Below are 14,684 nucleotides of genomic sequence, written 5' to 3' on the forward strand. Positions count from 1 at the left end.
GCGTACTGAAGTTGTGTTTCTCAGCCCAGCTGCTACAGCAGAGGGATTTCCCATTGCTGATGCACAAGTGAACAGTGTTCTGAATACACTCATGGTTTTCAGAACAGTAGGGTTTGAGGCCTTACAGTAATGCCACCAGCACACAAAGAAAAGTACACATCCATGGCTGCTGATGCTGTTTTCTGGGTTGCAGTGTTGCTCACTGAAGAATTTAACATCAAGAGGTACCGTTAAATTAAGACTTCAAATTACAATGACTGTATACTACTACATGCCTGTTTAAAACAAACCCCTGTGTACTCTTTTAATTCAGACAGAAAATCAGAATGCACCTAGGTCACAACTTACAGCAGCACTCCATAGGCAACTATGCACATTCCTGCAAGGATCACTGCCTGTAGCTTACACAACCAGCAGCCACATCAGCCATGGCCACTGAACTAGTTCTAACAGAAAGGGAATGATGTACTGCATTCTCCAGAATCTCAAGCTTTCACCAGAACTGGAGACAGTGTTTTGTTTGGTCATTTATAAGCTTTCACAAGGGTTGGTGTAACCAACAAGCCATTCCAATGAGCTGGGTATCGTGCATTCCAGTCAGCTTTCAAACACTTAGAAAGAGACCTTAAAATCAATCTACTATGGTCAACTCCTCAAAGAGAAGTATGGCAACAAAATACATCAGATATATGAAGGACACTGTAAGGTGTTGTATTAGTGAATCATACACAGCAAAATCAGGTCACATTGCCAACAGGAGGAATGCTACAGCCTTTCAGATGGAGTAAAACAATAACGAGCCATAGCAAAAGGCTATACAGTCAGTGTTTTCTATACAGTTGGTTTTATTCATCTGTTCTCATTTCTCAGGAATCACCTTGTTTCTGTAAATGAAGTTACAAGACTAGAATAGTTAATCAAGAACAGAAAGTAGAATTCCTTCAGAAAACACAGGCTCTAACTTTACAAGCGATTTGAAGATGTAAAGACTGAAGTCTGACAAATTAATGAACCGTACAACGTTCTGTATGTGAAAGCATATGTCCATGCGTTTTTTTAACACATTTCCTACCTTCAACAAACTGAATTCCAGCCTACAGTACTTCACAAATGTGTTCCATCCTGGATATTGCCACATGGTAGAAAAAATAGATTTCTGTGCTTGGAGAAAGGGTTGTCTGTGCATGAACATTAACAAGTGTCCCCCCACCCCCCCAAAAAAAAGAACAGCAGATAATTTTATAATATTTTCTCTTAACTACAACAGAAAGTGCAACACTAAAAAGGCATCTCCTGCCTACTTAAAATTTCTTATATCTTTACAGAGCTAACTCTTGAATGTACACAGTATATCCTAGAATACACAAATAAGTTTGAAAGTGTCATGGCAGAAGTATGGAAAGCATGCTTACAGCTTCTGTAAGCAAAAAGACACAGAGCAAACACCAGTGAAAAGTGATTATGTCTGGAAACAAACAAATTCGAGGTGTCTGAATCTGCACTACTAGAGTGGGAGGGAAAAAAAAACCCATGACATCTGTTGATTCTGTAACTTTATCTGCATTTAAAGACTTGCTGCTAAGCTTCTTATCTGAAGAACCACCACAAACAATCAGGAGTTGCTAGCACTGTTAGAATTAGTCTATTCAATCCAATGGAAGCTTATTTAAATTGCTGATTGAGCCAGATTAACTTTTGTAGGAAGAGGTCCTGCTTCTTCATGTTCCTCAGTCTTGCATCTAACCACAACAAGTGCAGAGGAAGGATATCTGTTCAGTTTTTGTTCATTCATGTATTCCAGATCTCCATAGATGCTCAGCTTCTGAAATATTTAAATGAGCTACTTTAAGACAAAGACTCTTAATATACAAATAAAATGCATTTTGCTATACAGCTATCCTCCTGACTTCCATGGCTGCAGCTCTTCAACACAAGTTAACTCACACTTTCTACAACATCTGGGATTCATGGCTGAGACTAGACTTAAGTCCAAATAAATGCATTAGATCTACCAGAGGAAAGAAAACCCAACAGATGTAGTGCTTGTGTACCAAACTCTTTAGCTTGCAAACACTACAAATCTTGCCCTCTTTTGGCTTTAGGAATACTAGCTCAGTTGGTTTCCCCTTATACAGACTTCCTCTAGTCCCCAACAACACGCTGTCATGTCTGTTGTCACTATTGACGCCACTGAATTAAACCCATATTAGTTTCCACCTGTCTCATCTAATCCTCATAATAGTTTTACCACCAGAGAAATCAGAAGCAATGTCCATTTGTGAAAAGTAACCCAAAAGTTGCTAAGAGGGCAGAGCTATCAGCCAGAAGACACCATCTGTGCTTACTGAGCAAGGCTCACAGCACCTATCAGCCACAAGGACGGACAGATGTTCAGCTAGAAAATCATTCAAACAAGAATTTGTCTGCTGACCACATCAGCAAAATAAAAAACTCTTTATAATTGATCTCCCTGTTATGTTGATTATTCTGTAGAAAGCTGTAAGGTAAGAATAACATAACAGTTACCTCAGATGGAACATACTGCTCTACAGCTGTCGCTACAGTTGCACAACAAATCCAGAGGAGCACCAACACGGACAGAACAAGCGTAGTGGTTAAAATCCAGCTGGAGTTTCTGAAATGAAAAGAATGTTGCTAGATTTCATATACTGGATACAAAATAATGGGTCTTTAAAAGTTGTGTCCATTTTGACTGCATTTCATGCTCCTTCACTAGTCACTCTCTCTCCCCAGCTGCACAGCCTACTTCTGACAGCTGCTTATACAATATAACATCTAACACTTATTTAGTATCTAATTTGAAAGATTATAAAAAACTTGCTGGGTCCTGGTTTGGGGCCCTGAACTTTCTCCCATTTAAGATCTTGGCAACGGACAGATTTTTGTTATGCACTTAAGGTGCAGTTCACTGATCCCTCACACCTCAGCTTTTAATGAAACAGTCAGTGACTGAGAGAAGAAATAACCTAAATGCTGATATTCAGCAAAGCTTTAATATATACTGGGTATTTCCAGACTAGACCTGAGACACAACAGTGCCCTTTGCATTTGGAAAGAAAAATGTTTTGTCCTGAAACACAACCAGAGCTAAAGAAAGGTAAAACTGGGAACTGATGGTACAGTTTGCTGAATATACTAAAAAATGTGTAAAAAGTTATCAACATCATGTTCCACATAGAAAAAAATAAGAGTAAGAAATTATCAGTATTATAGTTAACTAGAATGGGAAAGAGAATGAAAGCTGGCAGAATAGCCCACAGATAACACAGGGTGAGCATGGAATGCAGCCATAACAAAAGGTTGGATACAACAGTTTAACTGCTCTTCAATCTGAACCGAAAGGACTTGTAAGACTGATGCCTTACAGAAATGCCACCACACATGTAGGACACACCACTATGCCCTGTACCAGGTACTGACATACATACATGGAAAGACACTTGAAAAAGCTGTCGTTTCCTTGCTCTTCAAAAAGTCCTCGGTATGTCTGCGAGCTTCCTGGCTGTGGGTCCGCTGAAATAGAACAGCAGAAGCAGCTGTCAGAAAAGCAATAAAAGACACAAACTTTATCCAGTTTGTCTACAGAGAACACAAAGGGAAGATTTCACAATGGCCCTGGCTTGAAACATTTCTATTTCCAGGAGAGTTGGTTACTACCAACAGACCTTGCTAATGTGCACTGCAAAGAATTGCACTTCAGCTTTCTAAAAATGTGCTTTCATATTTCACCTGCAACTTTGGTTCTGGTTATTGTTTTTCATTGTTTTGGTTTTTTTTTCTTGTATGATATGGAACATTTGCATTTGCTCTTCCAAACCAGAAAGAAGAACTTACAAGCTGTTTTACTCAGGGACAAGGATCCTCTTCTATTTTCAGCTTCCTGATCAAGCTGTGGAACATACTGCACTTCTGGCCTTGACTAAAACAAAACAAGGATGAACAGATCCTGTTAGCAGCCTTCCATTCATCTGATCCTCTACATTTTCAGAATTAATAGGGAAGTCAGTCATAAGACATGCTCCATTCACATAATTTTATTTCTTTTTTTACCCCTGAAATGGCACTAAATGCAGCAAAATGCTACCAAAAGCTGAACACTTCTGACAGTGACCCATAGTCTTTTCTGAGACTGGAAGGAGCACAGATAAGTATTTAGCACCCAGAACATCTTAACCTCAACAAAAAGGCAGGCACCTGGAATATGACAATTTTGCCATCATCTGCTTGAAGGTAGAAAGTCCATGAGGATGTTATGAAGCTCTGAGCTGAATCCATCATGTCACTCCAGAAGGATCTCACCAGTGTCAGAGGAAAGAGGAGATGAATTCTTGGCATCAGGGACATTAGCTGCAAATAAAACATTAGCTGGTTTTCAATCTGTTTTCATTTGAAGAGGACAGAACTTATGTTCATGCTCATTCATCTCCCCATCTGAAATACATGTCTGTATTTCAATTCTTAAAAAGATGTCATTTGAAGAATTTTAAAAAAGGGAAGACACGCTGAACAGAAAACAAGTAGGTGGTATTTGAAAAACATGTCATGTACTTACTTGCTCTTGTCTTAACTCAGCAAATGGCAATTGGTTCTGGCATCCAAGATGGCAAGCATATTGTTCATCAGACTGGGAGTATGCCTCAGTACAGGCTGCAAGAGAAGTGCCCAAAATGAGAAGATAAATTCTGCACTTTAGTTAAGAAAACATTTCCAACATAAGTTGGATCAGAAACAAAGCAGCAGTTAAAGAGATTGACAACCTCATTTGTAGGGAAAGATATGGCAATCATTCCAAGATCAGCATTTGGTGCTGGGCCTAATGAAGGTTAAGGAATTGGAGCTCATACAAATCACATATTTTAAATCTGAATGCTGTCAGAGCAACCGATCACAAACATGAATCTGGGCAAACTCAAGGTTGCAAGTTTTCATTGATTCTCCTACCACCGCTGTATTTTTTTCCTCTACAGATCATGTCAAACATTTTTACTACTTTATCCTAGAGAACAAAGCTGGAATTCTAAACAAGTAGAGAGACCACAGATCTACTAAACCTGTCAGGGGTAATAGTAGAAAGCACGTTATTCCTTAGCAAAACCTACGGAACATTTTCCTGCTAACACAGTAAGTACATTAACTGTGTTGAAAGTATTGATGAATTAATTTTCAACACAAATTAAATGAAGCCAACTCTTCATTTACATGTATCTTCTATCAATTGCTCGCTAGAAACCATGAAGACCAAGAAACCTAAGTTATTCACATTTATACATGGAGAACTCAGGTTACAGATTACAGAACATAAGCCAGCAAAAGACAACAGCCTCAGAAAGGAGAGTTAGATCAGAATGCAAGCAACTGTTCAATTACCTCTACGTGTGCCTTATCGCTACATCACCCTTTTTATGGCACTCTTTCATGTGTGGTTCGACAACTAGATTGACAAGCTGTATCACAGCTATACACAGTGTATGACAGACTAAAGCACTAGCCCATTTCTAGAGCATTTAATATGGCTTTGTACCACATTAACAACTTTGCATTTTAGGCTTTCTCCTTGTGTATCTTCCCGCAGCTCCCTGAGCTAACTACTAGCCCTCTTGTTTTTATGAATTACTAAGAAGACAAAAGCCTCCTCTTAGTGCTGATGTTTTAATTATATTTCAGAAATAGAGGGGAGCTACTCTGCTGGTTTTCCTGCTTTGGGTGGTTACATCCCACTTAATCTCTGAACAAAACTGTTAAGCAGCCACCTTGCTATTATTACATAGAAGTTCTGCATAGCTGCAGAAACTGTGTTAATTGGCGACAGCACATATAGATTTCACCTTCACTATGAGATTATCACTCTAACACAGATCTGAGACAATTAGTCCTGAGTGTTTAGATCCCTATTTCAATGTAGTTTACTGCGTTAAGAGTTTAGCCTAGACCACAAGCTACAAGGCAGACATACATTGTGATACCTGCTCTTCATCTGAATAATTCACTTCTATAAATGAGCCTGAAGTTGCATGGAAGCAATTGAAATAATCCCACCAATTTAACAACATCCTTCAGATGCTGCTGCTGTTCCCTCCACATCAGGGGAAGTTAAAGGAGTTTTGATTTCTTACCAGAATCACATTCCAGTTTGGTTCGATTCAAATCGATGCCATCATCCACAAACTGACAAATGGAAAACAGTCTGCAGCCTCGTTGGCACGCGTACAGCTCCTCTTCCTGGGAAGGCACAAGAGAACACTTACATTCCTCCATTCAAGAATAAATAGACCAAAACAAAGAAACCACCAAAACCCCACAAATTAAGCACTACAGAAAGCCACCCAGTAGAGCACCACCATCCTTCCCCCCACCAGACCCAGAAGTCAGAAAAATAAGACAGCCTGGATCATCTGAAATAAAACACAGCTCCAGTTCTGTAACGCTGTGACGCAGCCCGACCCATTTCAGACAGAGCTCTCAGTCCTGGGGTAAAGCCAGAGCTGGGAGAGCAAATGCCACATTGCAATTCTATTCCTATGGCTCACAGCAAAGCCAGGCTGCATCTCTGACAAAGCACAGAATGGGTGCACAGTCATCCACTTCAGATCATTAAGAGAACCCAATGGGTGAAGATCAAAGCAGACTCTGTTTGTTTGGTTGTTTTTACCCTGTATTACAATGTATCCACCAGTCTCTTATTGGAACTACAGCAGAATCACCAAAATAAATGATTAACTCCTGATTAATTTCTTTAGCAGTACCACGGTCAACTACTTACCTGAAAAACTAGTTACACAAAACCACATTTTTCTTTCACTGCAGGAGAATAATTCTTTCCCAGTGCTACTACAACACTACTAACCTATAACCCAGTATTCCTTCTGAGCACAGCACAGAGGGGTGGAGATGTACTTTCCACACATGGTGGTCTCAATGTTGCAGAGTTACAGCCAGCCTCCTTTAAGTGAATCAGATCCACCAAGCCTGGTAACTAAACAGCCACCTATTGTGACTGCAGCCACTTTCGTTACAGGGGAGAAAGAGACTCTGCATTCATTACATCAAAAACAAACACACCACACCTTACTGTATCATCTACTGTAAGCACACTGTCATTGCTTGAGAACACAAACTAATGTGCTTTAAAGGCAGCTAAGCTGAAAAACTCTCCAGTGGTAACTAAAACAGTTTCCTTCCATTCACATGGTGGTTTTGTGACAAACCAAATTGTGATGGAAGAGGTGGTTAAATAATACATTCAACATTCCCAGCAATGCAAAACAATGAGTTCACGGGCAGATTAAAAACCACAGGATTATCAGCTTTACCTGAAGTGCCAGAATAGTATGGAACTATTTCAGGACAATGTTTAGCCTCTATTTCTCAGGTTTAGGTCTTTCTCCTCACTGCCATCACACAGAGGCACCAAAACACATCACACATCTAATTCGACCTGTATTCCACACATTGCTTCCCTGTGGTGATACCAGAATCAAGTGCTGCACTGCAAAGACCAATTGTAATTTCATATGAAAGCAAAGCCCTGTTACCTATTATTATCACCATTTCCTTCCATCTGCCTGCTGCCTTGGCGAGCAACCTCAGGGCCAAGAGAACTCCCAGCATTCAGAGTTCAATCTGCTGCACAGCTGCAGTTAGCAATGAAATATAGAATAGAATCATAGAATTACCCAGGTTGGAAAAGACCTTGAAGATCATCAAGTCCAAGCACAGCCTAACCATAGTACCCTACCTCTAACAGCCCTCTGCTCAATCTGTTGCCAATGACAGAAAAAAAATCAAGCAAATGTTCCATTCAAATCACTGGTTCAGAGCTGTGCAAACCTTGGAACCGACAGTGAACCTGAATATATAATGATACTTGTTAGATGTTATTCCATCATCCTAAGCCAGGCATTTTAGATATTATTCGATCATCTTAAGATCGACTTTTCTATGTAAATGAATAAAACCAGCACTGACAGCTCTGCCATTCCACTCCATTGCCATCTCTGATGCTCCATGCTCCAGAACTCGGTGTCATGCTGCATCCTGGCCCCGGGCCCGTGGCTATGGACACAGCTCAGCCTTAGACCCCATAACACGGAACGTCCCAACCCAAATAACAGCTGCCTCTTCGGGAATAGGAGGAAAAGAGGAGCGACCCCCAGACCCACGGAACCGCCACTAAAACACAAATACACTGTGAAAGCTGTATCTCCTCGGCAAGACGCCGCCTATCCAGCTATTTTCAAGACGAAAATATGGAATTTATATGGAAGCACCGGCGGGAGGAGGGAGAGGGCCGTGATGCTGGGCCCACCCTTACCTTGGGGTAGGTGTGCAGGGAGTAGGTGAGCTGGCAGGAGCGGTGACATGAAGCCGTGTTGCCCAACACGGAGTCAAAGGCCTCAGAGGAGCTGGAGGGCACCTCTCCATCAGCCCGAGAGCGACCTGCGGCCCACAGCAGGAGCACGAACAAGGCCAAAGGCGGCCACTGCAACCCGGCCCGTAGCGCCGCCATCTTGATCCTCTGACGGCAGCTTCTCGCGAGGTTATCCGGAGAGAAGGGGGAGGAGGGAGGGGATACGAAGTGCGAGGGGCAGAGCAGGTTAAGATAGAATAGGATAGAACAGCATAGAACACAATAGCATAGGATAGAATAGCATAGGATAAAATAGCATAGCATAGAATGGAGCGGTTCGTGGTGCGCCGACCCCGCTCCCCTCAGAGCCCCCGCCAGGCCCGCTCGGAGCCCCGCTCCTACCGGCAGGCCACGCTCGAATCCCTTAAGGCGAGTCCCCGCTGGTTCCTGCCGTGGCCTCCATCAGCTCGTCCTTGGGGAGCCTCGTTTATTAATGTTTCCTATCGGGTTTCTCTCTGTTTTGCAGAGGGTGGTGGTGGTGGAGGATATAAAGCGCTGGAAGGCGATGCTGGAGCTGCCCGGGCAGCCTAAGGAAAATCTGCTGGAAGCTCTGGGGGAACTGAGGAAGAAAATCCCTTCCAAGGAGGTGTTACTGTCCACTAAGATAGGTACAGTGCTCCCATCCCACACCCTGCACGGGGACACGGCCGGGTTGTGCTGCAGAAGGCGAACAGCCCCACCTGGTGGTCAATGGGGCTCAGTGGGTCGGGTCGGCTCTCAATGGAATCCTATTGTCGGAATAGAACGTGCTTCATTCCGAGTCATTTTATTCTTAGGTTTGTGCCTAATTGTGACACTGCCTCAGTTAAAGATGTATTTGGCTGCCGAGCACCAACATGACCCCTGTGTGCTATATTCTGTCTGTGCGCTATATTCTGACCTATCCAACCTGTGCCACTCGTTGTCTTTCTTTTTTCAGGTCACACAGTGAACAAGATGCGCAAACACTCCGATCACGACGTGGCCAGCCTTGCCAAAGATGTTTATATGGAGTGGAGAACCTCCATCAAACACCACTCAAATAGGCCCTCCATAGAAGTCAAGAGCGATCCCAAGACTGAGGCGTTCAGAAAGAACGCACGGAAGCTGCTTTGTGAAGCCCTGGATCTGGAGGTAGTGTTCATCTTTAAAGAGTAGCTGCTCATAGGAGCACATTAGACAAGCCTTTGTTGGCCATAGTTACCCTAAAACTGGTCCTAGCAGCAAAGTGGGGACAAAAGTTCCTATTTGCAGTGATGTATGACCCCATTTATAAGTAGCTTTGTCTTAAAGGTAGATTCATATGTGTTTTGTTGCTGTTATTAAACAAGTAATCATGCTAATTGTAAGTGTATTGCTCTCATTTCCATCACCAGCCAACAGAGTGGCTGTGTATGCACTGCAGTCGGGTTGGATAAGGGAAAAGGAGGAACTTAGCAGAATATAAAGTTTGGACTATTAGTTGTCAGCAGTTAAAGCAACGCTGGGACCTTTTGGGCATTTCATATTTAAGTAATTAAACATTTGTAAATTGAAATGTATTGCAGAAACATGGAGGCAAGTTTGACAGTATATAAAATGGCAATAATTACTAGATCCCTCTGGTGTCTTTAAAAAAATGAACAGAGTTTTGCTGTGAGGCCGAACAACTAGCTTGCTTGGTCTATGAAACACTGTAATAATTATCCCTTTAGTTTATTCATTAGTTATCCTTTAAACAGCAAGAGAAGTGGTAAGCACTCAAGAATTTCACAGCTGTGTGTTTGCCAGCTATGAGAAGGACTTCTCCAGCTTCCCATCCATCTGGACTGGGGCAAAGCAAAAAGGTCATTTAGTGTGAGGGAGCTTTGGGATGATTATGTGAGGAGCTCGCTGTCAGGTCCAGCACAGCAGTAAGGCTGGTGGTCAAGTCTGAACCTAGGAGAGATGAAGGCTACAATGCCATCCTCAAACAAGTGGTATGGGGTAAGGTAGGACAAGGCAGAGCTAATTCCAAAGAGGACTTACCTGAAAGTATGGGAAGGAAGACTACCCTTGTGGCTTGCAGCTGCCATTGCATCTACAAGTGCAGCTTATAGCTGTAGGATGAACAGTTTTCAGAGGAAGGGGAGCCACAGCCACTTGGGCAAGTGGAAAGCAAAGGTACCTGAGAGCTGATTAGAAAGGGAGAATGGGGCTGAATGGATACAACAGGGCTCCAGGTGCTGGCCAGCAGAGGGGTAGTTTGGTTTTGAGTAGCAAAAAGAGAGTGAAAGTAGTGGGCAAAGGACTTGGAGGAGTATTGGTTGACAAAATGGAATCTCCTGTATCAGAAACATGGGAGATTCCCTGTCACAAAAAGCAGAAGTGAAATTAAAACCACTTCTTGATGGGCAGGGTTTTGTTATTTCTTTTTTCCTAAGCTCTTCTAAATTACAGGTTTTGGCACATGTTGAAGCAATAACTACATAATTAACATTTAGTAAAACCCTTTCTGCATTCTTAATTATACCTCCTTTTACACACACAGAACCCACATCTCCCTTTATAGCACCGAGCAGAGTTGCCAAGTGTTTGGCATGTCTTATAGTTGCTATTGGAATCGAGTTTAAAATAGTATCCGAGGTGCCTTATATCAGCAGGATCAAAAAGTGAGCTTCACAGAGACAGCACAACACAGAGAGCACATCAGAGCTTCTAATTGTGGTTCCACTTGGAGCCCAAAGCGAGTTGCAGATTAGTTTCCTGTCGTGATGGCAAAGCACTGCCACCCAGCTGGGGATGTGAACATGTTCCCTGCCACTGACCATGCTGCCTTGCTCCTTAATTGCTTGGGCAGAATTAAATTGTTCTTCCTGTTGCACTTGTGATGAGAAGGAGATTTCCTTGAATCTACGCTGATTAATGAAGAAAAACCAAAAAGCACCAACCTCCAATTTCAATCAGTCGGTCTCCTTATTAAACGTAAAGATCTAATTTTATACTTTGCTGTTTTCAGATTGATCACCCACTGGCTGAAAATATTGAGCGAGAAGCTTTTCATCTCTCTTCACGTCTCATTAGCGCGCCGTATCGCAGAATGGTGCGAGCTCTTGTCTTCTCATTAAAGCACAAGCCTGAAATCCGTGCAGAAGTCAAGACTGGCACACTCACCGTCCCTGCCTTTGTACAGAGCCATAAAAAGTGAGGCGTCGTGCTCGATGCCGAGTGAGAACTTCATGTGCCTGTGTCTCTATGGAACTGGGAACCCTTTCTGTCACAGGGGGATTGCTGAAGCGCTGACAGCGTGACTCACTTGGCTGAGGACAAGAACTACTAGTGATGGAAGTGGTGCTTTAAATCTTTGTGGGGCTGCTGCATAAGAAGTTTCTTCTGCTCTGCTGCGTGTTTTCCTGGTACAAAGCCATCCCTGCTCACTCACCTGTTCCTGCTGTCAGTTTGTCATCCCTCAGCTCGGCTCCTTCCCTGATGTGGATCTTCAGATGCAATTAGCTGAACGGCATAAAGGATCATCTCTGCGCTGTGTGGGAAATAGTGGGAAATCTGGGTAATTGTTTCATGGGAGGAGGTTCCTAACAGATAACTGCAAGCCCTCATTAATCCTAAATCAGCCAAGTCCGCTGCGGCTGGGCCCTGTTTAGCCAAGCCAGGTGATTTCCTCTACATCCACAGTGATACAAAATGGGCTTCAGTGGTTTTATATCCATCCCTCCATGGGCTCAGTCATTCTGCGGTGGTGGGCATCCTCTGAAACCCTGGGGTAAAGGTGCTCTCTGATACCTCTACTTAATGAGCAGCTCGCTCTGACTTCCATACCTCACTCATGATTGAAATGTGGTGCTTTTTCTTAATGTAACACTGGAAAAACTCACCTAGAGATGAATTTTTTAACTACAGTTATGTTGTAAGGAAAACATTCCACATCCAGGCTTTCCTCTGTATAGAGCATGGTGTAAACAGATTTAAGCAACAAACTATTGTTTGAATTGCTACTAGTTATTAAAACCTGGAAACCTTGCCTTTCGTATTCTGGTTTCTTTAGTGTCACAAGTCATCTTGTTCCCTCTGTACTATTATTAAGGCTGTGACAGGCACAGTCTTTCTCTAGTGGTGGAGAATAAAGTGCTCCCTGTTCTCTGTGCATGTACAAGGCACTGGTCACAATCCATTTCTGAGTTAACAGGGTTGAGAGAGTCAAGTGCTGGGATGAGTGAAACCTGCTTGTTCGCAGGTACAGGAACTGAAGGGCAATGCACTGTATGGAGGTGTGCTTTGATCAGTCGTGGTCAACGCTGATCTCAGGGGAGTCCCTTAAGAACAAATAACATGGTCTGAAAATGATGCAATAGTCGCTATTCAGATCTTCATCCTAAAACAGGTCTGGGTGTCAGTAGGTGGATCTGCTAAATACTGCTCTGGGTGGAAGCAGAAGCTGGCAGACATGAGTGGTGACTGAGGATAATACATCAGCAGAGACCCAACACTTGATGATCGGTGTGGAACAAGAGATGTGAAAACCTTCAATTTCTTACAAGTAATCAGATCCATTTCCCACTTAGCTTCAGGCTGTAATTGAATTCACCCACCTCAGATTGTCACAAAAGGAGTTCAGGATCAATGAGTGTCTTTGGTTTTGTTTCCAGAGCTGCAGTGCCAATACCTGCTGCATAGAGGGAAGAGATGTGGATGCTTACCAGATGCTATCCACTGTAGTGCTGTAAAATGTGACAGCGAGGTCACACAGACATAAACAAGGCTCTACACGGCCAACTCTTCTGGGTGACTTTATCCACATCGCTCTTGGCCCCTGACACCTTTCTTTTCTGAACACGCTTTAGGGAGAAGCAGTTTTTGTTCCATCTCTTTTGGATGCCTTTCAGCTCTTTGAACATTGCAGAGAAGATATTTGTTGGCCTCGTTCTCGGTACACGCTGAATATTTCTCTTTTGGGAATTAACTTCAGGAACGCAGAGTTGCTGCATACCAGCAAATTCATATACATTTGGTCTATTTTATGGCTAATACTTTCACAGCTATTTTTCTAAGAGACCTAAGCACACAGCTCTGGGTCCAGCTCTTGCAGGGTGATGTTAAAGCTGCAGGGACACGTGGGATGGAGACTCACTGAGTGGGGGAATTGGTAGAGTTCCCCAAGGGCTGGGGAGCTGCTGCACAGCGGGAAGTGCAGACAACAGGGGAATGGTTTAAGGACTTCTGAAGAGCAAACCCACTGCTTTGGGAGGCAGCAGTGAAGGAAAGCTTCACAGTGCTGCAAATTGCTGGGGCGAAAGAAGAAGGGAGCAGGTAAAACCCTTCCCATCCTTCCTGAAAAGGAGAGTGCAGCTCCTCCGTGTTGCTTGTTCTTTTAAGAGGCTCTTCAAAGGTTTTCTCCACAAAGAACCCAAACTTTTAGATCTCTCTCGCTGTAATCTGAAGGCTTTGCTGGGCTGGCCCTGGAAGAAGCGATGCTGAGACAAGGAGCAGCCCCAGATGCCCTCTTACAGCCCCCAGCTGCTTCTGGGGGCTGCAGAATCACAGTCCCAGTGCTGCACCCACCTCCCTCTGCAGTACTGCCGGGGTGGCAGACCCAATGCTTGGCTTACAGAACCAAAAAGGAGCTGTGAGGACCCAGAACATCCAGCACACCAGGCTTCAGGGGAAACACAGAGGAGCTCCAGCATCCTAAGGGATGTAACCAGGGGAAGAGCGTGCCAGGGTTATGCTGCAATTAGCACTGCTCTAAACTCTTCTGCTGGCAGTCCGCTGAGCAACAACATCTACGGTCCCTGTCAATTAGATTAGATTACAGGATAATCCTTGCTAATTATATATTATTATACACCAAGCAGTTATCTCCCTATAAAAGGTGCCCCTATCATGGACAGGCGCTCTTCCCACAGCACAGCCTGCCCAAACAGCAGGGCTGCTTTTGTGCAGCCACTGGTTTGCCTAAGCTGAAATTTTCACATTGTGACACCAATGGAAGGAGGGGAGAGGATGCCTCAAGCCCAGACCCCCCCAAACCCACCACAGTGCTGGCTTAGGGAGAGAGCTCCTCCCACAGCCAGAGCCCAGGAGATGCTCAGATAGGGCTGTGGGCAGCACGGATTTGGAGCGACCCTTAAGGCAATGCCATCCTTTGAACGTAGCAGCTTCCCACATTCCCCAAGTGCTCTGTTTCATCTCTGCACACCCAAACCCCAGGAGTATGGGGAGGATGACATTGCTGTCCTCTGGGCTGCAATGGCCAGGAAATAGGAGAGATGGCTGCTTAAAATAAGCTGGGAAACAACAGCTC

General features: G+C 43.6%; 2 protein-coding genes across 3 annotated transcripts; one reads left to right on the forward strand and one right to left on the reverse strand.

Annotated features, from left to right (window-relative positions):
- Positions 1-695: 695 nt before the first annotated feature.
- Positions 696-8,896, reverse strand: TMEM59 (transmembrane protein 59). Of its 2 annotated transcripts, XM_015870704.2 has the most exons (9): positions 8,771-8,896; positions 8,333-8,546; positions 6,135-6,240; positions 4,574-4,668; positions 4,216-4,368; positions 3,856-3,940; positions 3,450-3,534; positions 2,527-2,635; positions 696-1,822 (listed from the first exon to the last, which is right to left on the reverse strand). In XM_015870704.2, the coding sequence occupies exons 2-9, from the start codon at positions 8,525-8,527 to the stop codon at positions 1,667-1,669; spliced, it is 984 nt and encodes a 327-aa protein (XP_015726190.1). In that variant the 5' UTR covers positions 8,528-8,546; positions 8,771-8,896; the 3' UTR covers positions 696-1,666. The 2 variants fall into 2 exon arrangements, with proteins under 2 accessions (XP_015726190.1, XP_015726192.1); XM_015870706.2 differs by having other exon boundaries at positions 8,333-8,896.
- Positions 8,670-12,404, forward strand: TCEANC2 (transcription elongation factor A N-terminal and central domain containing 2). The gene is made up of 4 exons (XM_015870713.2): positions 8,670-8,797; positions 8,895-9,036; positions 9,348-9,541; positions 11,385-12,404. The coding sequence occupies exons 1-4, from the start codon at positions 8,696-8,698 to the stop codon at positions 11,571-11,573; spliced, it is 627 nt and encodes a 208-aa protein (XP_015726199.1). The 5' UTR covers positions 8,670-8,695; the 3' UTR covers positions 11,574-12,404.
- The last annotated feature ends 2,280 nt before the right edge of the window (positions 12,405-14,684 follow it).

The sequence above is a fragment of the Coturnix japonica genome, chromosome 8 (genome assembly GCF_001577835.2).
Source record: "Coturnix japonica isolate 7356 chromosome 8, Coturnix japonica 2.1, whole genome shotgun sequence".
NCBI lineage: Eukaryota > Metazoa > Chordata > Aves > Galliformes > Phasianidae > Coturnix > Coturnix japonica.